This window comes from Pan paniscus, chromosome 22 (assembly GCF_029289425.2).
Source record: "Pan paniscus chromosome 22, NHGRI_mPanPan1-v2.0_pri, whole genome shotgun sequence".
NCBI classification, from domain to species: Eukaryota; Metazoa; Chordata; class Mammalia; order Primates; family Hominidae; genus Pan; species Pan paniscus.
The window spans coordinates 14,786,922-14,814,221 of record NC_073271.2 but is presented as its reverse complement, the minus strand read 5'-3'; the positions used below and the strand labels follow the sequence as shown (position 1 = coordinate 14,814,221).

The 27,300-nt window shown below is 35.8% G+C and overlaps 1 protein-coding gene across 2 annotated transcripts in view; it reads left to right on the top strand.

Moving 5' to 3' along the window:
- The window catches only part of TMPRSS15 (transmembrane serine protease 15), a 136,410-nt gene that overhangs the window by 83,483 nt on the left and 25,627 nt on the right, over window positions 1–27,300 (top strand). For both annotated transcript variants that reach the window (XM_063601254.1, XM_034947976.4), the window contains 3 exons: window positions 6,739–6,849; window positions 8,912–9,044; window positions 24,236–24,331. In XM_063601254.1, coding sequence (XP_063457324.1) covers window positions 6,739–6,849; window positions 8,912–9,044; window positions 24,236–24,331 — 340 coding nt within the window. The remainder of the gene's footprint in view (window positions 1–6,738; window positions 6,850–8,911; window positions 9,045–24,235; window positions 24,332–27,300) is intronic.

The window sequence follows — 27,300 nt, the reverse complement described above, 5'->3', positions numbered from 1 at the left end:
GCTCCTGAATTATATGGTAGTTATATTTTTAGTTTTTATATTTCTTAGTTCTTTGAGGAGCCTCATATTGGTTTTCAAAATGGCTGTACTATTTTACATTTCTACCAAAGGTGTATAAATGTTCCCCTTTCTCTGCATCCTCATCAGCATTTATTTCCTGTCTCAGATTCTTATAATGAAACTAACACAATGTCAAAGATTTTGAAAAACATTATAAGCAACTTTGATTCAAGATCAAACTCAAAAACAGAGCACAATGTATTTCTCTCAACGCAAAAGACACCAATTTTATGGTGTATAGATTCTTTAGATTTCTTTTGCCTATAGCTAGATTTCATTTATACTGTTAAATTAGTATGTAGTGTATGAAGTTATTTTTAAGGGAAAATTCCCCTGATTGAAGCTAGAACGGAGTCTTCAATGCCCATCACTGCATGATAAATACATGGGGAGTGTGGTTTCACATTCCTCCTAGACATAGGACAGATGCTGCTGGGAAGTGAGTAACGGAATGATTGAGTTTTCATCAGCACCGTCTGCTTCCGTCGAGATTTTTTATACCCAAAGACTGAAAAGCAATTACAGAAACAGGGACTTGGCTGTGGAGGCTAATCAAGCTGGTAAGGGAAAGCGAGATTGGACACACATCCTGGCACTTTACTTTGGTGGTTCTTTTAGAAAAAAGTATAAATGGGCAACAAAAATCATTTTTGCGGCCGGGCACGTGGCTCATGCCCGTAATCCCAGCACTTTGGGAGGCCGAGGCGGGCAGATCACGAGGTCAGGAGATCGAGACCATCCTGGCTAACAAGGTGAAACCCTGTCTCTACTAATAATACAAAAAATTAGCCGGGCGTGGTAGCGGGCGCCTGTAGTTCCAGCTACTCGGGAGGCTGAGGCAGGAGAATGGCGTGAACCCGGGAGGCGGAGCTTGCAGTGAGCCGAGATCGCGCCACTGCACTCCAGCCTGGGCGACAGAGTGAGACTCCGTCTCAAAAAAAAAAAAAAAAGAAGGAAAAAAATCGTTTTTACTTCACTTGTCTTCTGGAGCTATTTTAGGGCCACCTTCCAAGCATTCAGTTGAAATTTAACACAATTGTATAGTGTATTTTTGTATCTTATTTTCTTTGTACTATGTTCCTAACATTTCCATTTCTACTGTAATAAAGTATATGTAATATAGATTTATTAAGATCTGTCTCCTATAAATGTCCCCTTATTCCTCTTTTCTGATACTCAGAGTCTTAACGATGGAATTCCACAGTGTTTATCAGGCAACTGTGGAAGTGGCAGCTGATTACATTTAGGGGGTTTGAGCCCTCCCCAGATTGTGTGGCATGTGCTTAGAGATCAATTTCGTTCCATTTTAAACCAAGCATATGTTGACTAAATGAGGCAACGCTACTGGAGACTTCATAAAAAGGAGATGGGGAAATTCAATTCTTAGCAATATTTCTTTTTCTCTCTCTCACCATGGGCATAAAACTATCAGAAATAAGATTTCAAGAGTCCAGAGAGAGTTAAACTGTTGGATTAAAGACTGCTTAATGAAGCTGAACTATTGTATGTTGCAAAAAATCAGAATCCAGTTTATGCATGTAAGGAAAATTTTGAAAGAGCTTATTTATACTTCTCAGATTTTAAAATTTCTGTTCAGTTCAGTAACAATAGATCAGTTTTCCCCATTCAGCATTTTTTCATCCAGTTCATTCAGCTTATAGAAACAAGTTATTATTTTTCTGGATTCATAGAATATAACCCTAACAGCTTCAGCTAGAGCACAAAAATGAATTACATTTTTAAAACATTTTTATGTTATCATTTAAATTTTAATTCAGATATTTGTCTGTTTCCATTCAACTTGTATGTGATTTTCAAATTAAATGTTGCCTATCTACATTAGTAAAAGGGTAAAATTATCAGCAAATGTATATATGATTAAATTATTGTCATTGAGAACTCATTTTTTACATAGTGATTTCAGTAAGCTATGAAAAAAGTAATAAGATAATTTAAAAATAAAGGGTGGTGACTAACATTCTGTAAGTATATCAATATAATTGATCATGGACATGTAATTCATGCTGTCAACTTTTTAAATAAAGTATATTAAAATATATATTTTAGACAGAATATATGAATACAAACACTTCTGCCTACATTTAAGACTTCCAATTTTCTAAAGGAAAATTAATACCAGAAAGATAAAATATATGGTCAAAGTATTAATGCTGTCTTTAGAATCTGTAATTATCTCTGCCCATTTGTCATCTCACTAATCTGGTTTAAAAATATGTTTGTGAAACAAATTGATAATTACATTTTCAAGAACCTCCGTAATAGCATTATATTTTGAGATATGTAACCAAATTTTCTCATGGTATAAACGTTTGTAGAAACAACCAGCCATGGCTTTCTAAAAATATTTTCTTAATAAGGTAACTTAGATTTCAGATGAAAAAATACAGAATTCTTCAAAGCTTAGAGTAGAGTATACAAATAGCTCCAATTATTGTTGTAAGATACTAAGAGGAAAGGATTAGGTATGTTTTCTCGTTTATTTCATTATTCGTAGGGAGAAACAGCACAACTAGCACATGGAGTAAAAATGTTAACTTAAAAAATATCAGTGAAAGGCCGGGCGCAGTGGCTCATGCCTGTAATCCCAGCACTTTGGGAGGCCGAGGCGGCCAGATCACCTGAGGTCGGGAGTTCGAGACCAGCCTGACCAACATGGAGAAAACCCCGTCTCACCTAAAAATACAAAATTAGCCCAGCGTGGTGGCACATGCCTGTAATCCCAGCTACTTGGGAGGCTGAGGCAGGAGAATCACTTGAACTCGGGAGGCGGAGGTTTCAGTGAGCCGAGATGGCGCCATTGTACTCCAGCCTGGGCAACAAGAGCAAAACTCTGTCTCAAAAAAAAAAAAAAAAAAAATCGGTGAAGAAGATTTTTTTTTACTGTTACTGTTTTTACTGTTAAAAATATTATCTACTGCGTATTCTCTGTATATGTATTGGTATGATAAATACACTTCATTATCTTTTAAAATTTGTTCTCCTGACACACCTAAGACAAAAGTAGTATTTACTCCTATTGACAAAGAAACTGAGCCTCAGGCTAATTTCTTTGCCCAAGGTCAAAGAAATATTAAAAGAAATGGCTAAATTGCACCATCAACCAAGGTCATATTACTTTAGGTCCTATGTCTTAACCACTATTGAAATTTAACTAAGTAAATTATATCTTCATAATTCATAAAATTGTTTATTTTTTTCAAATCACTAGAATTACCATCAGCCAATTATCTTAAATTTTAAACTTTATTTGAAATCATAGTTTTAAAAATTGCTTTATATTACATTGACTCTATTACTAAGCTTCATACTTATTTTGAGGCATATCAATCTTTTAACATACATTAATTTACTTTATGTTTTAAAAATATCTACTTATTCCCTGCTTTGTGCAAGACATTTCACCAAGACCTGGACATACAAAGATGAGAAAACATGGCTTTATGGGTATTACAGCTGGCATATTGTATATTCAGTTTACAGAATGACTGACCTCAATGACCATATAAGCAAAACAAAAGGTTCATTTGTCTCTATTTTAATTCAAATCTCCTTTTTTGGCTCTGAATATTTCAGGCAGATCTCTACATTTTTTCAGTTACTTCCGGTGTTAAATCATTTTATCTGGGTAACTTACACTCACTTTTAAGTGTTAAAATTAACAGTCAAGTATAATATCAACACTTTTATATCATCTAATTCAAAGCTTCTTTTATCCCTCAACTCAGGCACAGACCTTGGCCTAATAACTTAAGGCAGAGGAGGGTGGAAATATTGTCTTTATTTTAGTTTCCACTTCCCTTTTTTCCCCATCTTCCCATCGTTCCAATGTTGGAAGATAGGAAGTTTTTATTTTTATTTATTTATTTATTTTTACCATTGTAGTTTTCATTTGGCAAACACCAGCTTCTGGCCAAATGCCAGCTCTGTTGTGAAACAGACTTGTGAGCTCTTCAGAGCATTGTTCCACCAGCCCTGGAATATTGCACTATAGACAATACACCTCTTATAGTACAATAATCTCTTATAAACTGGTTCAGCTCCGAATCCCTAATCCCCAGGTTCCATTCCTCCACTTTCTGTGCTAGAGCCGGGCTTCCCTGCCAGGCAGTTGTCATCTGATCATCTTTCCAGTGTCCACCTTGCCAACTTCCTAACTTCTGATTTCATTTCATAGGAATTGATACCAATCTTTATTTACACAGCTATCTGCCCACAAACTTCAGGAAAATAATGTTGCTGTCTCATTAATATTTTCAGTATACTTCAGTTTATCCTGGTATTTATCAAAAACCAGGGTAGTGAAATGAATTTATTTGGTTTCACTACCCAACAAATGTTATGCCTTGTTGTGGAATAGAATGGGATGGGATAGGATGGGATGGGATGGGATGGGATGGGATGGGATGGGATGGGATGGGATGGGATGGGATGGAATGGGATGGGATGGAATAGGATGGGACAGGATAGAATGGGATAGGATGGGATGGGATGGGATGGGATGGGATGGGATAGGAAATAATAGAACAGAGTAAAAGCAAATTTTAATTTAGTTACACACACACACACAAACACACACATTGATGTGTATCCTAGAGTTATTACTTAAAATCTGTTTCATACTAATGTCAGAGTTTTAAAAAATCTGAAAGCCCTTACACTAGTCCCATGAAAGCCTGGTCCTTGTGGTTATGCAGTGTAGTCAACTTTTGGCCAGGGAGTGAGATGCTGACCTTGCTTCTTTCAGGCAACTCAATTAAGAATTGATTCTCTTAGGGCATCCCACACTTGGTTTGCTGGATAGCACCACCCTCCCCTTACCCCCATAAAAACACCCCCCCTCAAATACTCTATTCAATATATTTTTTAGAAAAATACTCTAATGCCCTTTTATTAAAAAGCTGAAAATAGATGATGGATATTGATAGTTGCTGGACTACTTTTGGTATTTTTTTCTATAAGTGTAGTATGGCTATACTGAGTCCCTCTCTTTAGAAGTGTAACGGTATTTTTCAGTACTCTCAGATGTGAGTCTACAACTTAGATTCTAAAACAACAGGAATAATTTCTTTCAAGTGGCTTTATGTTTGGTCATCATAAATTCAGAAAGTCTCCATGGATATTTTTATAATTTGTTTCTGAAATCATATTAACCTGAACTGAGTCTCCTCGAAAGCAATGTAATAGTAATGTTATTATATTGACTAATAGTCACTAATAGTTTTCAAAATAGAAGCTTCCCTGTTTCTTATTTTTATCAAGTGCTTTTTCTTTCCCATATGATTGTTCACGTGCCATGTAGGGGATAAGACATTGAGCCTCTCCACACCTGACAGCCATCACCATTGTTAGGGAACCAAATTCCAAGTGGCCCTCATGGAGTTCCTACTCTCCTTCCAGCACATAACTGTACCTCCTAAGCCATAATCAGAAAGCACTGGAAGAGGGAAGCAAACCCCTCTCTCCCAGTGATATGAGGGCTCTCCCAGAACAAAACTTTTAAAGACCGAACAATCTCAGGAAACAGCAGCAGCTACTTCTAAATAAGGAATGTTTCCACTAGGCCTCTTTTTGCACAACCCAAACTCTGGAAACAACCACCAACGGCCTCCAGAGCTACCCAATTTCTTCTTTGCCCAGGTTTTTCATTTTCCTTTTGTGTCTCCATGTGCCAAGCACATGCCCATGCCTCCAACACTGCTGTACTTGTTTGGAGCTCTATCCTCAACTTCTTTTCACATTACCGATACGGCAAAGTTTCCATTTCTTTGTAACTACCCTTTCCTGCCTGACCAAGCTTTAATTGAGCCTTCTGTTTCCGACCCAATCCAACTTTGATCTCACCAACAGACAACTTCCACATTTCTTTCTTACAAAGGTTTGGAAGTGTCATTTGGATGGTGAGGCCAGGGGACCTCTCTGTGCTTGAGTAACAGCTCAATGGTTGTTGCTTGTATGTTCGTTTGGGGTGGAGGAGTTTGTTTATTGAAGAGATACTAACAAAATTACGAGGAAGAGGTGAGTTGACAACCTCTCAGCCACCTCTTAGAAATTCCCTGAGTTTTGCTGCAAAAGAGATGTCTGAGGTTTCATCCACACTCTTCTAAAGCTACATACACATCAGCTTGGAAACTATTTCTGAGGCTTTCTGAGCAAACAAGTAGATGGTGTTGCTCAGTATCAAAGCTGGCTCCACCTTGAGCTGTGGCAAAGGACTCATGTTTATTATTTTATACATATATATTTTATTATACTTTAAGTTCTAGGGTACATGTGCACAACGTGCAGGTTTGTTACATGTGTATACATGTGCCATGTTGGTGTGCTGCACCCATTAACTCGTCGTTTACTCAGTATCAAAGCTAGCTCCACCTTGAGCTGTGGCAAAGGACTCATGTTTATTATTTTATATATATATATTTTATTATACTTTAAGTTCTGGGGTACATGTGTACAACATGCAGTTTTGTTACATGTGTATACATGTGCCATGTTGGTGTGCTGCACCCATTAACTCATCATTTACTCAGTATCAAAGCTGGCTCTACCTTGAGCTGTGGCAAAGGACTCATGTTTAAACGGGAGCAAATGGGATTTGTACTCTGGAATCATCCATTTGTGTTTTCTTTATCCTATACAATAAACATTCTTTCCCCATAGACCCATGCAAGGAAGACCATTTTCAATGTAAAAATGGAGAGTGTGTTCCACTGGTGAATCTCTGTGACGGTCATCCGCACTGCGAGGATGGCTCAGATGAAGCAGATTGTGGTATGTCTTATTTTTAGGAAAATACTTTTATGACTTTAGCCTCTGCATTTGGATTCTACAGTGTCAAAGAAAGATTATAAGTGTGTTTATTAGGACCTGTTTTGATGCTTTGGAACAAGAACATATCATCTCTGAGATGATTTTAGCACCTCTGTCCCCATCTGGATAGAAGAAAAGTTAATACGCAGGCCTCAGTTTATTGTTTGTTTCAATTTGGTCACACTTATTAACTGTAATTCTAGAGCAACAAATACCCATATAGGAAGCCGAGAATACCACAGAGACAACATTCCAGGCCAAGCAGGCTAGCACCACTCATATTGGCTACTGTTTTCTGTTTGTTGCCCACATTCAGAGGCACCTGTGTGCTTACTTATAGTTCACTTTCTCCCCCTGCCCTGCTGAGTTTTCAGTCCAGCTCCCCTTCCACACCTCAATAACATTATGAGTAATGGATACTTTTATTATGTCTTTTTATTTCTAAGGAAATATTTAACACTTACATACTATGTACCATGCACTGTAACTAAGTTAAAAAAAATCCACAACAAGTATTAGGTATAGTTGGTCAGGCGCAGTGGCTCACGCCTGTAATCCCAGCACTTTGGGAGGCCGAGGTGGGCAGATCATCTGAGGTCAGGAGTTCATGACCAGCCTGACCAACATGGTGAAACCCTGTCTCTACTAAAAATACGAAATTTGCCAGGTGTGGTGGTGGGTGCCTGTAATCCCAGCTACTCCGGAGGCTGAGGCAGGAGAATCGCTTGAACCTGGGAGGCAGAGGTTGCAGTGAGCCCAGATCGTGCCATTGCACTCCAGCCTTTGTCACAAGAGCGAAACTCCATCTCAAAAAAGAAAAAAAAAAATTGGCTATAGTTTACCCATGAGGAAACTATGGCTTGGAAATGATAAGTGGCTGCCAAAGGTTGCACACCCAGTAAGGGCCATAGCTGTTTTTGAACCTAAGTTTGTATAATTCTGTAGTCACTGCTCTTAGCTCTTGTCATAATAGGAAAAAAAGGTAAACAATGTAGCATTATTTTATAGAATTACAACATAGTGTTTGTAGGTAAGACTACAATTACTGATGTTTTCCTCCCTTGATGAACACGCTTAGCTTGGTCCAGCCCCTACCTGGCCACTAATGGCCTTAAAATTCTGTTCAAAATGGTTGTAAAATGATGAGTAAGATGATAGAAATCAAATGGTATAAAAGCAAGTACAAAGAAAGTTTTTTTTTTGGTGGGGAGGGAATTCCTAAAGTAATCCCTAAACTTGAGTTTCCTTCTTTCAGAAACTAAGTTTATATATACTCTTATATATACTCTTCACAGATAACTTTATTTTCTGTTTATTTGCTGTATAGATTTGTAATAAACTTGCATATCTCTGCATTTTCCATTTTTATGGTTACATAAAAGAGCAAAATTGTCTACTAAATTTATATTTTTCAAATTAGACCTTCCATCATGCTCTTAAGAAAAACTACAATCAATCTCTAAACTCGAAATATTAAGAACATTGCACATTTAGTTTAGAGGCCATAATTTACTCCTATCAATTTAGGTCAAAATGACCACATGTGTAATCTAATCTCTTTAATGTCTCTTTTTTTGTTAATTTTTCCAAAAAATTTGCTGTATATTTGAAAAATTTAATTCTATATATTTATGGGTTACAATGTGATGTTATTATACGTAATATATATTAATAGAAAGTATGGAGAGAGAATGTATATATAGAGGATGTGTATATATATATTTAAAAAGTGTGTATATATATAGAGAGAGAGAGAGAGATTGAGGAATGATTGAATTATGCTAATCAACCTATCCATCACCTTTAAATACTTACCATATTTCATGATGAGAAAATTTGAAATTTTGCAAAATTTTGAAATATACAATACATTATTATTAACTATAGTCACAGTGCTGTGCAAGAGATCTCACGAACTTATTCCTCCTGTCTAAATGAAGCGCTGTACTCTTTGAATGATGTCTTCCCATACTCCGCACCCTTCAGTCTCTGGTAACTACCATTATACTCTCCATGTCTTTAGTGCGTTTTTTCAATGGCACAATGAACAACAATGGTTTAGTGTGGTTCAGAATCCAGAGCATATGGCATACAGCTTGTGCTGAGAACTGGACCATCCAGATTTCAAATGATGTTTGTCAACTGCTGGGACTAGGGTAAGTAATTCTACTGAGTTCCTTTTTAAGAGATTCGCAAACCTTTTTATTACTATCAAATTAGGTTTAATAAGAGCTTTAAAATTTATAAAGTTATGAATTTAGAAAATACACATTAGCAAAAGGGAGAAAATAAAAATCTTGATTAACCCCATTTTCAAATAATAACCACTGTTAATAACCTTTGTATGAATACTGTATAAATATAAGTACATGTAAATATTATATAAAATACAATATACTGTTATACAAAATACTTATGTGTGAGCATTTCTCATGATTTTATATTTTTTGATGATTTTTTAATGAAATATTTCATTTTATCCTATATCATAATATACATAAATAATCACAAGGGTACTACAGACAATATGCTTTTGCTATATCTTTGCAACACATTTACAATAGTTTTTTTGGAAAATTTATAGAAGTACTATTGTAGTGGGAGAGGTTATGCAAAATTTGTAAAATATCTTTAAAATTAAAAATTTTGCATACCCTCTCCCGCTACAGTATTTCTATAAATTTTACATTATAGAAGGATAAAGAAAGATATTCTCAGCAAGGATGATGCAAGTAAAAATTCCAATTAATAACTCATCAAAAACGTATTATACCTCCCAGTCTAATGCACTAATAGCTTGCATCAAATATGTAATTTCACCATATTTGTTTTTTACCTTCCCATCAAGTCTTAAAAGTAATTAAGTAATTAGGTAGAAAATGAAAGTAATGAGCAGTAATAACATACTTATTTTGCATTTTACAACCTGGCAACTCTAACCCACCATTCTGATCCTTAATGATTTTGAAGATTTAGTGATTACTAACCATGTTGGCTCACATGTGGTTATCTTTATAACTTATAACACTATATCATTTAAAGTTTGTTTGTCATATTAAACTATGAGGTCTATAAAGGGAAGAACCATGTCTATTTTGTACATTATTGTAATGCTAAACTCTAGACTAATCCTTGTCTTTAAAAATCAGTGCCAAATACTTAAGCAATACATTATATATACACTCTATGTATATGTAAATATAGATATACCTATCTATAAAAACATGTGCCCAAAGTTTTCTAATTATAAAACATATGCTTTTCTCTTAGGTTGATTCCAAATGTTGGCTATTGTGAATAGTGCTGCAATAAACATGGGAGGGCAGATATCCTCTTTGATATACTGATTTCCTTTCTTTTGAATATATGCCCAGCAGTGGAAGTGCTGGATTATACGGTAGTTCTATTTTTAGTTTTTTAAGAAACTTCCATAATGTTCTGAATAGTGGCTGTACTAATTTATATTTTCCCCAACAGTCTATGGGTGTTCTTCTTCCTCCATGTCTTCACCAGCATCCCTTACTGCCTCTCTTTTGATAAAAGCTATTATAACAGGGGTGAGAGATATCTCATTGTGGTTTTGATTTGCATTTCTCTAGTAATTAGTGATGTTGAGCATTTTTTCATATTCTGTTGGCTATTTGTATGTCTTTTTTTGAGAAATGTCTATTCAGATAATTTGCCCATTTTTAAAGTCGGAATACCTGTTTTTATTTCTTGTCGATTTGTTTGAGCTCTTTATATATTCTGGTTAATATGTGCTTGTCAAATGGATAGTTTGCAGATATTTTCTCCCACTCTGTGGATTTGCTCTTCACTTCGTTGGTTATTCCCTTTGTTGTGTAGAAGCTTTTTAGCATGATGTGATCCCATTTGTCCATTTTGGCTTTGGTTGCCTGTGCTTTTATGGGCTTACTCAAGCCATCTTTGTCCAGACCGATGTCCTGGAGTGTTTCCCCCAGTGTTTTATTCTAGTGGTTTCAACATTTTAGGTCTTAGATTTAACTCTTTAATCCATTCTGATATGATTTTTCTATATGGTGAGAGATAAGGGTCTAGTTTCACACTTCATATAGTTATCCAGTTTTCCCAGCATCATTTACTGAAGAGATTGTTCTTTCCCCCCAGTGAATGTTCTTGGTGCCTTTGTTAAAAAAAAAAAAAAAGAATCAGTGGGCTGTAAACATAGATTTATTTCAGGGTTCTCTATCTTGTTCTCTATTCTGTTCCATTGGTCTGTTGTCCATTTTTATGCCAGTTATCTTGGTTACTGTAATTTTGTAGAATATTTTGAAATCTGGTAGTGTGAAGCCTCCAGTTTTGTTCTTTTTGCTCAGGATTGCTTTGGCTATTTGGTGTGTTTTGTGGTTGCATACAAATTTTAGGATTTTTTTTCTATTCCTGTGAAGAATGTCTTTGGTGTTTTGATAGGGATTGCATTAAATCCCTATCATTAAATAGGGATTGGGTAGTATTGTTATTTTAACAATATTAAGTCTTCCAATCCGTGAGTATAGGATGTTTTTTCATTTGTTTGTGTCCTTTTCAATTTCTTTCATCAGTGTTTTACAGTTTTCCTTGAAGAGGTCTTTCACCTCCTTGGTTAAATTTATTTCTAGGTGTTTGTTTTTTTTGTGATTGTTGTAGATGGGATTACTTTCTTGATTTCTTTTTCAGCTAGTTGGTTGTTGATGTACAGAAACTGTAATGATTTTGTTTTGTTTATTTTGTTTCCTGAAACTTTACTAAATTCAATGATCAAGTCCTTTTATTGGTGGAGTATTTAGGTTTTTCTATAGATAAGATAATGTCATCTATGAACAGAGACAATTTGACTTCCTTCTTTCCAATTTGGATGCCCTTTATTTCTCTCTTTATTCTAATTGCTTTGTCTAGGACTTTCAGTGTTATACTGAATAAGAGTGGTGAGAGTAGGTATCTTTGTCTTGTTCCAGTTCTTAGAAGAAAAGATTTCAACTTTTTCCTGTTAATATATTGTTAACTATGGCTCTGTCATATATAATCTTTATTGTGTTGAGGTACGTTCCTTCTATACCTAACTTAGCTTCTTACAGTTGAACTGAGAGCTTCCTGTTCCTGTTATATTCTCAAATGCTGTGCATTTAGAATGGAAACTTCCCAGCTCCAAGCCTCATCCAAGTGATGTCAGCCTCATCAGGAATGAAATTCCTATCAAGAGCAAAGAGAGGAAATGAATTTCATTATTCATTATATAAATAATCAGTTTAGTTGAACTAATTTACGCTCCCACCAACAGTGTAAAAGCGTTCCTATTTCTCCACATCCTCTCCAGCATCTGTTGTTTCCTGACTTTTTGATGATCACCATTCTAACTGGTGTGAGATGGTATCTCATTGTGATTTTGATTTGCATTTCTCCAATGACCAGTGATGATGAACTTTTTTTCATATATTTGTTGGCTGCATAAATGTCTTCTTTTGAGAATTGTCTGTTCGCATCCTTCACCCACTTTTTGATGGGGTTGTTTTTTTCTTCTAAATTTGTTTGTTTTTTTCTTGTAAATTTGTTACAACTTCTTTGTAGATACTGGATATTAGCCCTTTGTCAGATGGCTAGATTGCAAAAATTTTCTCCCATTCTGTAGGTTGCCTGTTCACTCTAATGATAGTTTCCTTTGCTGTGCAGAAGATCTTTAGTTTAATTACATCCCATTTGTCAATTTTGGCTTTTGTTGCCATTGCTTTTGGTGTTTTAGTCATGAAGTCTTTGCCCATGCCTATGTCCTGAATGATATCGCCTAGGTTTTCTCCTAGGGTTTTTGTGGTTTTAGGTCTTACGTTTAAGTCTTTAATCCATCTTGAGTTAATTTTTGTATAAGGTGTAAGGAAGGGGTCCAGTTTCAGTTTTCTGCATATGGCTAGCCAGTTTTCCCAACATTGTGGAAGACAGTGTGGCAATTCCTCAAGGATCTAGAACCAGAAATACCATTTGACCCAGCAATCCCATTACTGGGTATATACCCAAAGGATTATAAATCATTCTACTATAAAGACACATGCACATGTATGTTTATTGCAGCACTGTTCACAACAGCAAAGACTTGAAACCAACCCAAATGTCCATCAATGATAGACTGGATAAAGAAAATGTAGCACATATACACCATGGAATACTACGCAGCAATAAAAAAGGATAAGTTCATGTCCTTTGCAGGCACATGGATGAAGCTGGAAAACCATCATTCTCAGCAAACTAACACAGGAACAGAAAACCAAACACTGCATATTCTCACTCATAAGTGGGAGTTGAACAATGAGAACACATGGACACAGGGAGGGGAACATCACACACCAGGGCCTGTCAATGGGTGGGGGACTAGGGGAGGGATAGCATTAGGAGAAATATCTAATGTAGATGATGGGTTGATGGGTGCAGCAAGCTACCATGGCACATGTATACCTATGTAACAAAACTGCGCGTTCTGCACATGTGTCCCAGAACTTTTAAAAAAAAAGTCTCAGTGTATAGTTTTCTAGATCTTTGTTCATAAATGTACTTTTAAACTTTTTATAAAATGGGGTCAAATCACATTCTTTTGTAATTTCTTTCTATTCCTACTTTTATTGAGCATATTTTCTATAAATAGTATATGTTAAAAAATCGATTTGGTTTATGCATATTAGTCAGAGTCTTCCTGTACTTTAAATGTGTGTGTGTGTGTGTGTGTGTGTGTCTGTATGTAACTCTTTTTATTCTACATTATAAACTTCAACAAAAACTCTTTAAACATGGGGAGCTTTCAGACATAAAGTCTTGGAAGAGGGCAAGTTGTAGGAGAAACAATTTTTGTGATAAAGAGTCAACAAAACCCAGAAAGTGACAGTTGTTTATTTTCATTTCAAGTAAAGAACTGGGTAAGTGGCATTCATTCCAAATTCCTACTTTAAACACTAATTTTAGTTCAATAGTGAATTCAAAGAGGTGAGGTCCTAGGAAGCCATTAGATTCAATTGCTCAGGAGCTGCTGTATAGACTCAGGAACTTAGTTTCTAAAGATTAAGCTAAGGAGATTGGGGACTTGACCTTGCTTCCACAATTGATGCACCCGAGTGCCCCGGATGACTGGGCTTTCCCTGCCCAGATTTGTGTCTCAATTCATCACCTTTCGCAGATCACCATGTGATTATAAAAAGAGGAGTTCTTTCCATTGTGGTTTGTGAATTTTAACTACATTGTTTCCTGGAGGATGTATTGGGTTAAGATGAGTTATTCACAAAGGTCAAAATGATCAACACTTTACTTTGACAGAAGTTTTTTTCAATTAATTTGAATGAAACCTGTTAGTTGGGTGATAGCAAAATGTGGATCCCTACATTTACGTTCCTTCCAATGCATTGGAAGGAAACATCCATCTTTATTACATTTTAACAGTATATCATGTAAATATATTATTATTATTCCTGGGTCAGAAATCTAAGCACAGGTGATGATATTGTATCTGTTCCATGAATAAATAAGACATGGCTTTACATGCTTGTGTGGTGATGATAGACACATAAATAGATCATTACAATATAATGTGATAAATGCAATGTGCTGTAGCAGAACTTAAGTCAATAAAGGCATGTCAAGGAAGGCTTTCTAGAAAATGGCCTGAGCTGAGTGGATAACACACAGCTCTGTTCTATTTACTTACGTGGTTTCCCCAGCCAGATTCTACTCTCTAGTTCACTGATCCCATTTCCCATGAATCATAGTCCTTCTAACCAGATACAGAGACAAATAACCAGATTTTTTAGTGTATGTAACACAAGTAGTACATCCCACTGCCTTAGATACAATATTTTTGATGAAGGTCAGGTGCTTGCTTTCTTCAGAAATGAGTCAGGTAATCTCTGCAAAGACTTTAATCTTTGAGCCTGTGCTTATTAAATAGTCTCCATAGTGCTCTAGTAATTGAAAGAAAGTTATATCCTTAATGAGAATTTGTCTAGACTGGTGCATGGTGACTGAAAGAAAACTTAGTGAGTTTAAAATGATGTGTGTTTGCTGCAGTAGAAAGTAATTTGATAGTCAATTTATTAAAAAGCCACTGTAGTCTCTCAAGATTATTTATGCAGATAGGGTACAAAATGCAATTCCCCTCAGATTCTAGTAAATCCTATGAGGCCTATTTCATTAGCCTTTCCTTTTTTTATATTAAACATTTTCATTTCCTACCATTCATTACATGCATAAGTAAAAAGTACCTTGAATAACATTTTCATGTCTTTGATCAAAGCATGAAAGAAAACATTTTATACTGATGCAACAATAAAGGTTAAAAAAACTTAGGGTAGTGTTTTTTTAATGGTATTTCCTAGCAAATAGCATTTCCCTGTTACTAACCCAATATATAAATGATATAGCAGATTTACCCTGCTAAATCATCAAAATCTAGAAAAAAACATCATTTCTGTAAAACTTTAGAGAATTTAGGAAATACTAATATCTCAAAAGTGGAGTTAAGTTATTTGTGTTCTAATAAGGTGGCCTATGAGGAATTGGTGTTAATTTTTAAATCCCATATTAGTCCTGTCCAAGATACTTCTAAATATCAGGAACATCAAATTGAGCCTTACATTCTCAAATGCTAATAAAAAACGGAATTACCCCAAGGTTCTTCCATTGCAGCGGTGTTTTGAAAATACTGGGGGAAGAGATTAAAATGTTCTTCAATAAGCCTTTCAAAAACATAGAGCATAATCATTTAAATTCTGATGTAACCACCACAGTGAATTTGTTTATACAACTTAGCACTGAGTTCCGGAACACTGGAAATAGAACCTATGTTTCATCCTAGTTTAAGGAGGTGGTAGACATATAGTGCTTCTGCCCTTGTTCATATTTTCTGCCAATGTCCCAAAATTTTCAAGTATGTGGGGAAAACCTTGACTTATTACAACTCAGGACACAAAACAACAACACAGATATGGGAACAGTAAAAAAAAAAAAATGTAACCTTTGGCTTTAGATGATTTTTACTTAATTTGCTAACTTTACACAGAAATAAATAATATTTTACATTTTTAAAATTTTTTGATTTGCAACTTCAGCACAGAAGGTACTTTTATTCTTAGCTATGTTACTGTGGTGGGGTGGGTGAGAAAAGCTTTGGGCAAGGTGGTGGAAGAAATCTTATTTTAATTTGGTTTAATTGACTTAACTACAAAGTCCATCATTTACTTGAAGCACAAATTATAACTCTGATGTTTTCTCCATTTTAAAATTAGAAATGCATTAATTAAAAATAATTAAAGAGCAAATCATTAATAGCAAACTACCATAATTTGATACTTTTTAACATTAATACTTAATAGGTTTAATATCTAGCAGGGTGGGGGAAAGCACAGTGATAAGATAATTATGTCTGCTCTGGGCAAGGGAGTGACAACAGGTGTACCACTGACTTGTAATACAACAGCTACACCAGCTCTTGAAGGTACAGCCTGGTTATACATAAGAATCACCTAGTCTCAGCCTCAGACTCTTAGATTCAGAATGGTCTAGGTCAGTGGATCTCAATGTGTGGTTTTAGGACCAAATTCCATCCCAGCATGGAATCACCTGGGATAAATTTATAGAAATTCAAGGGGCCGGGCGTGGTGGCTCACACCTGTAATCCCAGCACTTTGGGAGGCCAAGGCGGGTGGATCACGAGGTCAGGAGACGGAGACCATCCTGGCTAACACGGTGAAACCCCGTTTCTACTAAAAATACAAAAAATTAGCCGGGCGCAGTGGCGGGCGCCTGTAGTCCCAGCTACTCGGGAGGCTGAGGCAGGAGAATGGTGTGAACCCAGGAGGCGGAGCTTGCAGTGAACCGAGACTGCGCCACTGCACTCCAGCCTGAGCGACAGAGGGAGACTCCATCTCAATAAAAAAAAAAAAAAAAAAAAAAAAAAAAAAAAAAAAAAGTATGGAAATTCAAATCCTGGAATCCTACTTCTGGCCTATTGAACCCAAAAGTCTAGAGTAAGGCCCAGCAATCTGTGATTTAATAAGTCCTTCAGGTAATTCAGATGCATTCTAGAGTTGAGAACCACCACCTAGGGTAAGTGCTCTCAAGCTTTGTTTATGTGTCATAGGTACTTTTGTCAGTCTGGGGAAACTTAATTTGGAGAATCTTCTTTGTCTGTCGCTCCTAGTTCGGCTTACACTTTTTAATATGTATTTTGTCACCCAAGTGAGACTTTGTTGCCAGGAAATTAATAAGAATATAATTACACACAAAAAAGAGTATTTTTAAGTATATAAACTAAAACACACAGAACTACAAAGGAAATTTATTACATTAAAAATAATTATCAAACATGTTTAAATCCATGGAAATATATATTTCTTTATTAGCATATTTAATAAGATACACTGGTGGCTCTAATGGCCACTGTAGTATCAAAGGTGAACATAAATGATATTTTATATGTATCTAGCAACTGCAATATGATATGAATATATCTGCAGTTCATTTTGGTGACCATATTATAGATGTTGCTAATAATTTTGTGGTTAATCACCTACATTTGTATCAGAAGAAGAGATTAAAGTTAGTAAAAATAAAGATGTAATTATTTCTTTGCCAACTACAAACCTCCTACATGTTATCATGAACTTCCATGGATTCCAAAGAGGTGAAGGACCCTGGCTGGAGTGAGACCCAGAGGTCTTAGTTCTTTAAAAGGCCAAGGTCATTCTGACAGAGTAGTCAAGACACGCACGATCCTTCATATACTCATTTCAGTAGAAAACAACATAGAAGTTATACAAAGCATCCCCAAACTTTGACACTTTGATTTCACCTGGTAATAAAAACAAAATAAAGATACACACACACACACATATCAAACAACTTTTTTCTACCGTACCAGGTTTAAACACCCTGTTGAGAATCATCTGACTTAATCCAGGACATTTCTTAGTTTGTCCTAGCGTACTTTGACTTTGTTAGAACCACCCTAGACCCCCACAAACCCTGGCATAGATGAAATCAAGTGGAGAATTTTTTAGAACCTGCATCAGAAATCTGAGAAGGATATCATCAACAGAGTGAAAAATATCCATAGCAAGGTTTTCACCACCCACAGACTGGTTTACTTCTTACTTGGAAAAACATTATTCCTCCTTTCTCCTACTAAGCATTTGAAAATATTTTATTGGAAATCAAGACTTTTGTGAAATGTCATTTCTTTGCACCACCACCATTCAGGGAGAATCTTCTTTGTCTTTCACTCCTATTTTGGCTTACACTTTTTAATATGTATTTTGTCACCAAAGAGATTCTTTGTTGTCAGGAAATTACTCAGAATATAATTACACACACAAAAGAGGGAGAACATCTTTTATGTTTTGGCACAATTACAAATCATCTGCCAAAAATTCTCTGTAATGTATAGGTATTTATTTTGTTATATAAAAACAAGAGAGTATGTTTTCACCCAAGACAATGTCCTTTATCATTTCCTTAGATCCTGTTATTTGGAAAAGTGGAGGTTTCTATATTCTAAAACAGAAATAGGTAAGGACAGAAAACCTTAGCCCTATGAAGCTTATAACAAAACCTTCCTTATTCATTCTGCTTTTATTCTAAAAAGTGCTTCCAACTGCTCAACTTGTAATTAACGCTATATATTCTATGAGATGAAGAACAATTTTTGAATAAAATCGATAAAATCCAGTGAAATAATATCCCCTTTTTCCTCCCTCCCTTTAATTTTTCCTTCCTCTTTCTCCTTTCCTCATTTTCTTTCTTCTTTCCTCATGTGCTTCTATTCTTTCTTTTTTCCCCCATGATTTTCTTCCATTATCTCTTTTCCAAAAAGGAACTGAGGTCTATATAACAAAGAACATATGCAGTAAGTTTATAGAATACTACAGAAAAATAAGATCCAAAGAAATAAAGAGGCAAATCTACAAAACATGAAAGGTCAGTGTAATTACTAACACTTATGTCTGAGATTCCTGGAGACCCACGCAAAAAGGAAAACATTAAAAAACCATGTAATTTTCCTGACGAAATAAGATAAATGCTAACAGTTCCAAAGGGATGACAAGTTCTAAAGGACACTAAATTCTAAAGGAAATTTCACTCATGTGTACTTAGAAAGTGATAATGCACTGAGAAAACTTAATAAGAAATGTAGAGGTGTGTGTCATATGTCTTCTACTCCAAACAAACAAACAAAAGGAACTCCAACAGCAGCAGCAGCTAAGGAAATAATGTTAAAGTGGTTCACGTTGCCCAAGGTTTCCAAGATGTTGCCCATGAAGAGATTCTGCCTCTTTGACAATCTCCTAGAAGTATCACTTCTCTCAGACGTATTTTTGGTAGGAAGGAGGTACCAGCAGTTTCTTTCCTTTGTAATACCATTGCATCTGTAAGATAACAGAGAATAGCTACCAGACTAACCCATCAATTTACCTCTTGCTCTTAATACAGTAGCTTCCACAAAAGTAGAAATTGATTAGGTTAAGATAATTGTTTTTATTGACATTTCTTTACTTCTGAGTAAATGCCATCAACTCCTAAGGGTGGAAGTCAGAAAATCTAAAATTAATTAAACTTACCTGTTTGCTAAGAGCTATCACTGGGCTAGGTGTGTGCTAGGTGTATTGTTATAAATGCAATACATGGTTAAATAATTGTAGTTGAAATGTGTCCAGCTCAGAAATGGCATTTCTACCTACCTGCCCACATGCCTTTACTCTCCTAGTGGGATGATTTGCCATCAAATCTCTTCTATCCACCAAGCCTCTGCCTGTAAAATGGTCCCCCTGCCTTCTGTCCTGCTAAATCAATCCCCTTCTTTCCCTCCAATCTGAAAAGAAACAACCGTCCTTCTCCAAAAGCCTTTTCAGGCTAATCCCACCTGGCTCTATTCATTACTTAAACCTTTTGGGGTGTGAAATGAGCTACAGTGCCTAGCTGCAGTATTTGCAGCATGCATTATTATTCTTTTTAGCTTTAGTGTGTCCAAAGGCCTTAAAACATCCCCGCCTAAGCTCCTGCTCCAGGGAAGAATTCTTATCACAGCAAATTCAGCCTGAGAAGTGAGACAAAAGAGAAGAAACCTAGTCAGGGACTAAGAACAGAGGCAGAAGATTTAATACCACGCAAGTATCCCTGAGATATCCTTTTTTACTCCCTAGAATTCATCTATGAGTATGTTTTTATACTCCATCTATGACCTCAAAAATAATAATGGTTGCATCTATATGCTTCTTTTCTTACATGGAATAAAGTTTTCCTGAAGTAAGGAGAGCTCTTTGAGGTTATATAACCTATAAAAATGGCAATAAAAGCTTAGAAATAGGTTTCCGGGAGGCATTAGTATGTCAACAAGGTAATGCTATATGGAGTTTCTGTGTGATACTAAACTTCTGATTTCAAACAGCTATGTGAATGTGTAATGAAGTTATCTAAATCTGCAAATATGGAACATTTTAAAGATTTAGAAAATGTACAGTCTAGTTTTCATATTCGCAGAGTGCCTCTCTAAAAATCAACAACTAATTTCCTTGCAAGAAAAGAAAACTGAGGCAGTAAGAGCCTCAGGTGCGTGCTTAAATTACAGAACTTAATATAATACATTTCCTCTGAATTCAATTTTTTAGTAGTTCTGAGATTTTTGTCTTTCAAAAGTAAATGGTGACTTCAGATAGGGTAATCTTTTATTCTGTGAAGAAGATTTTTAATGTATATTTATTGCCTCGTGATTTCTTAAAATAAGGAATAGTTTGTTGTAAACTTCTGCTGCTTTTTAATCTGTTTACTGTGCTTACAAAGAAATACATTGTGTTTAGTCAGAAAAAGAATGAGTTTGACCTGACAGGATTTGAAATGCAGGTAGTCCATCACAAATCCCAAATTTAACATGTAGAACTGACATCTGGAGAAACATTGGTATGAACTGAGGGCCCTATACCCTACTCTTATGTTGCTGGTAACAATATTTAGTACAAAAATGTAATTATGTGATAATTTTGTAACTAGTTTTGAAGGAGTATTTTGTTCAACTACTCTAAATAACCCAAGATGACACATTTATATTTGTTTTCTCATGTTAAATTTGAGACTAAAAATGTTGAAAAGATCATCTCAGAAAATAAGATTACACATCTTTTATCCATGTGTATATGTATCTCCAATTTTCTCTGCTGGATAGTGAAAGTGCCATCCTGGAGCAGCATTTGAAAATCTCAGGGTGGAACAAGTGGCATTTACTGAATACCCATTATTCTTAAAAATTTGGCTTTAGTCATCTTTCCTTGTAGAATAGGCATATGTTTTAAAAAAAATCACTGTCAATCCTATCCAAATGCATGCCAGAAGTAGATGTGTCATAAATAGGCTTGCTTAAAAAATATTTACATATAATTTTTAAATACTTGTTCAATTCAGTTTTTCTCCAAATTTTGGTGTGAATTTCCAGAGAAATTAATGTATCTGGCCAGGTGTGGTGGCTCACACCTGTAATCCCAGCACTTTGGGAGGCCAAGGCAGGTGGATTACTTGAGGTCAGGAGTTCACGACTAGCCTGGCCAACATAGTGAAACACCCTCTCTACTAAAAATACAAAAAAAATTAGCCAGGTGTGGTGGCACACGCCTGTAGTCCCAGGTACTCGGGAGGCTGAGTCAGGAGAATCACTTAAACCTGGGAGGCAGAGGTTGCAGTGAGTCGAGATTGAGCCACTGCACTCCAGCCTAGGCAACAGAGTATCCAAAAAAAAAAAAGAGAAAGAAAGAAGGCAGGAAGGCAAGAAGGAAGGAAGGAGAAAGAAAGAGAGAGAGAGAAAGAAAGAGAGAGAGAGAAAGAAGAGAGAAAGAAAGAGAGAAAGAAGAAAAACAAAGAAAGAAAAAAAGAAAGAAAAAAAGAAAGAAAGAAAGAAAGAGAGAAAGAAAGAGAGAAAGAAAGAGAAAGAAAGAGAGAAAGAAAGAAAAAGAAAGAAAGAAAGGGAAAGAAAGAAAAAGGAATGTATCCCTTCGGGCTCTGTCTTAAAAGAGATATCCAAGAGACGGGGGAAAGGATAGCTATAGATAAGTGAAGAGTCTAAAATCCACCTCTCTAACATCTATTTTTAATGATACACCTTTCAAAAGTTTTCCTCATTTAGACATGAGTGCCGTAAAACAGATTATTGGGTAACTAGAAGTCACTTTGTATGTCAAAAAGCAGAGCCTCATGCCAGTAGCAGAAAAAGATGCTATATTTGGCTGTAACATGATTTCCTGACTGTAGCAGGCACCAGGATCACCTGGAGGGCTTGGTGAAATACAGATAGCCGGACCCTACCCTAGAGCAGGCCTAAGACTATTGGCTAAGTCGGCCTCGAGTGAGGGTGGAGAATTTGCCTTTGGACCTATGTTCTCTCCTGAGGCTGGTGCTGCTTGTCTGGAAAGAGCATCACTTTGAGAATGTGTCATGGGGAGTCAGGAACGTGGAAAACTACCTAGAAGAATGTTAAACACAGGGCAGGCATTCAGCTGAATGAGGAAACTAGAAATGAAACTAGAAATGATCAAACACAAGAAAAGAAGAGAGATGTCTAGAAGACAGGCTGGAGAATGACTCTCCCAACCAATCAACTTTACTCTGGCAGCAGTGATGTTCACGAATCAACCAATTCCAATGACGTTTCTGGAGCCTGCAGACAGCAAAACACAACTAAAACCTCTTTAATTTGAAATGGCATCCCTTGATATTTTTGAAAGCTGAGATTACTGTGAGGATTTCTACCAAAACCTGCAAGAATGGTGAAATTCAAGGTCCTCTAACATCTGTGTTTATCTAGATTCAGTCTGCTCTAAATGTGTGAGTCCTTAAATACCACTGTTCTGCATCTGTGAAGTTCTTCATGATCTGGAGCATTCCAGACTTTCTACATTCTCAGCTACCCTTTGACATCTTCACACCTGTTTTGTTTTCTAAGCCATAGCAAATACATTTTATATAAATATTTAAATGAGATTTTCCTTCTGCCCACTTGGTGGAATAGCATAATCTTTAACAATAGGAATTCCAAGGCTCATCTTTCCCTTGGTAAATCCATTTCAGGCTTTATTAAAGTATGGTAATGGCTTTGTGTGTTTCAGTTACTTTTATCTGTTTACAAAATAAAAGTGCAAGATTTAAATTCTGGAACATTAAATAGACATCTATTGTCCCAGCTCTATGTTCAGTAGATGAAAGTTACTAAACATTCTTTCAGCTTGATAAAAGCATTAAAAGAGAGAAGAATCACTTTCTAAATAGTTCGTGTCTTCTAACTGATCAGAAAAGCTTTGAATGTTACTTGGAAGTTCCCTGGAAACAGACAGAAAAGGATCAGTGTTGGCAATAGCCTGGGGAAGACATTGGGGCTTCTTTTAAAGAGGCAATGGGTGGGTCCATCACAGTACTCCAAAACGTAGAACCACATCATCTCCCTGCTCACCGGTAGAAGAGAGCAGAACTCAGGATGTTTCCAGCCTAAAGGCATATTTTTATATGATGATTAAAATCTGAAATAAAAGGTAAGAAACAAGATTAAGAATTAAAAGCTAAAAGTCTCCAGCTAAGTCTAAAAAAGAGTGTCAGGATAATTAAGAGAAATCTTCAATTAGAGCTCACAGTTGAGAGCATGAGAATTATAGGTTTTCAGGGAAAAGAAAGCCTGGGGCCTCGATGTCTTTGATCACACAGAGGTGTCTCTCTCCACCCTGTGGTGCCTCACCAATTGACACTTGCAGGCCAAAGCTGCATAGTCTCTCTTTTAGTGCAATCACATGACTTCCTTTAAATTAGGGCTTGTTAGCCTTTGAATTGAATGAAATATCAAGAACAAAGCAAAAGTAAACACTGAAGATAGTCTCTGTCTATGTTGTTCTCTACATGCACTTTTAAAAAGATGAGCTAAAAAAAGATGAGCTATACAACAGGAGAAAAGCTTAATAAATTACAGTACAGCAATGCTGGGAAATTGTCATTCAAAGCGGTTTTTATGGAAACTATTTGACAACATAGAAAAAATCACATTTATAAAACCAGGTAACTAAGTGATATATGTAATGATTTAACTTTGTAAAATAATACATAAGAATGCAAACAAAGACTAAAGATATTACATTAAAGTTAAAATGACATTTCATGTGATTATGGGTAATTCTACTAATTTGCATCATCCTTTAGATAGGAAAACACATGAAGTTTTATATTAAAACGTTCATTTTTTTGGCTGGTATCCCATAATTTGTTTTAATGTCCACAGCATTAAGGAACTGAAAGTCTAGCTTATGGTCTTTTCTTTATGCTTTTGTTTTGTCTGTATGCTTTTTTCTTTTTTCTCTAGGAGTGGAAACTCATCAGTGCCAATCTTCTCTACCGATGGTGGACCATTTGTCAAATTAAACACAGCACCTGATGGCCACTTAATACTAACACCCAGGTGGGTCCCTAAATCGGTTCTTAGACTAGTCGTACATAGACATGGCAGAAGATAGATTGTTGAAGCCAGTCAGATTTGAATGCTATTACATACTGGTCATATAATCTTGAAAGTTATTTGACTTATTATTTAAGTAATCTCAAACAGTATCTATTTAATATCTGATAACATTTTCTAACCCTAATACATATAAGATGGTCAAAAGAAATATTCTGTATGTAAATTTCTGGCACACTCATAGGGATTTGACATGTTTTAATTTTATACCCTTTTTTATCATTAGCCTCAGATTAATAAATAATTAAATCACTTGGAAAGAAATTGTGAGAACTGGGATAAAACAGGTCCAGTGTTGATCAGACTAATGGAGGCAGAACAAATTAGCTACCACTAAAAGAGAAGAAAGAGGGGAATATCTTGATATTCTTTTCTCTTCCTTGGCAAATAGATCATGAATATTAAATGAAGAAGTCTAGACCTTTCATCGTGTCTACATATTCTCTTTTACTTTTTAATATTAGGTTTACTTTTATAGCCTTTACCAAGGTATTAAAAAGCAGCATCTTTCCTGTATTCGAAGATCTGTTTTAGCTAAATTAAGTCATTTCTCCTATTTGGGTATTAATGGTAATTTTTGTTGAAATTGGCTTCTGAATTTTACAGTTCCATTAAAGAACAGCTGTGGGTGGGAAGAATGTAACTGCAAGAAGCCATAACTACAAACAAGGATTTAAGATGCTTTGCTGGTATATTTTGTTTAATGGTAAAAAATGAAATTAGATAATTATTCAGTTTTTCATGAAAAGTTACCATTTCTGTGAGCTTAACCAGTAAAAAAATAAAAATGATAAAGGAGTATTTTGAGTACCAAAAAAAGAACTTTGCAGTTGAATGTTTTATATCAATGTTTGCTGGGCCTTGACTGATATTATGAGTCTCATCAGATATGAAGCAAAGCATCTGCAAATGAGAAAGCAGGCTTCTAGATTTCCTTTCCTGTAAGGCATGTCTAAATTTATATTACCATATAGATCCTGAAGCAGTTTGAACATTGAGAATTTCTTCTTTTCACGTCTTAGAGGCATTTAAAAATTTGTAAGAAAAAAATTATTTAAAATCATTTATGTTAATTATATGCATGCTTGAGATCAAAACTAGCTTATTCTATGCTTATCAACGAAATGCCAGTATCATTTTCCATTGACATCACTATTATAATGTATGTGTGTGCTATTTGAGAGAGACATCATTTATAGACATATTTTAACCTTTCATCACATCAACAAGCCAGTTAATTAAATGTCCTTAATCTCTTCCTTAATTAGCCACATTATATTGGGTTGGCAGAAAAGCAGACATATGTTAATTTATTTATTTGGTTAATTTATTTATGCATTTATTATTTATTGCATAGATGATTATGTTTGTATCCCTATGAAAACTGGTGTTTTTGAAAATGCCCTTGCGCTAGTGGTTGTAATAAAAAATAGGTAAAAGAAGAGGATGTCAGGGAAAATGATTCAGCCAACTATAAAAATCTACTGACCTATATTCTGATTCTTTATTTTTTTTCTTTTTTTGAGACGGAGTCTCGCTCTGTTGCCCAGGCTGGAGTACAGTGGCGTGATCTCAGCTCACTGCAAGCTCCACCTCCCAAGTTCCCACCATTCTCCTGCCTCAGCCTCCCAAGTAGCTGGGGCTACAGGCGCCTGCCACCACGCCTGGCTAATTTTTGTGTATTTTTAGTAGAGAAGGGGTTTCACCGTGTTAGCCAGGATGGTCTCGATCTCCTGACCTCGTGATCTGCCCGCCTCGGCCTCCCAAAGTGCTGGGATTCCAGGCATGAGCCACTGCGCCCGGCCTATTCTGATTCTGTAACCTATTGTGAGATACATGCAGACTCAGACCACCATCTCCCACCACAGGGTGAAAAAAAGGGGAGTTAATTGAGACTTCCTTGGGGTGTTATAAATACATGTCGATATATCTAGATTGATATACATGCATGCACACTAGTTACTAAAAAGATAGACTTCCTTATATTTCAACTAAAATCATTCTGTGTTGTAAAGAATATGCCAGTCATTCAATATGTATACATATGATTTCAAATAAACTTTATCATATATTTTCCTGAAACACTGAATTGCTTTGATTAGACGTGTGGATCTTAGGTCTTATTTACGTTGCATTTTTAAAGATCTAAACAGCATGCACAATTAGCTGTAGCTAAGTATATAAATGTAAGTAAGTCATTACAATTATTTGTGTATCTGCATGTATAATGTGTGTTTTAATGTAGCCGATATCTGCAGTGGTTGCATTTGGAAATAGTGGGAGCAAGTACTCTAATTTCTTGTGTTATACTGATCTCTAGTGGCTGATAAGTATAATGCACTGTAAAACAAATTTGCTTAGTTTTTGTTTAAAATGGAATTCTTGACACTGAAAAAAAGTTGGTATTTAAATTTCTAAGCAGGTGATGAGTTTTCAGTAATTTTTGCCTATGCTTTCTTTTATATGTGCTTCTTACGTGTCTGCCTTCCTTGAAAGCAGCACCTGTGACGCATTCATCATTCAATTCCCTGAATGAAGCACACAGCCTCATACACGGTGTTGGGCACGGAATAGTTGTCAGATTGGCAATACTGAGGCATACTCTGTGTTATAGAATGATGAAAACCAATGTCGGTTCAAGTAACATAACAATATCTATCATTTATAGAATTTCATTGTGTATAAGGCCCTGTAATAGTTTTATTGCAAATATTGCTTTTTATTCTCACAACACTCCAATAAAGTATTATTACCCCCATCTTATGGAAGAAGAAACTGGGTCTCAGGGATATTGAGCAACTTCCCTGAAGTCACATAGAAATGGTAGAATGAAGATGCAAACTCACCTCTATTTGACATTAAACTGGGGCTTCTTCGGCTTACAATTCAGTCTCCCTATATTTCATATATGA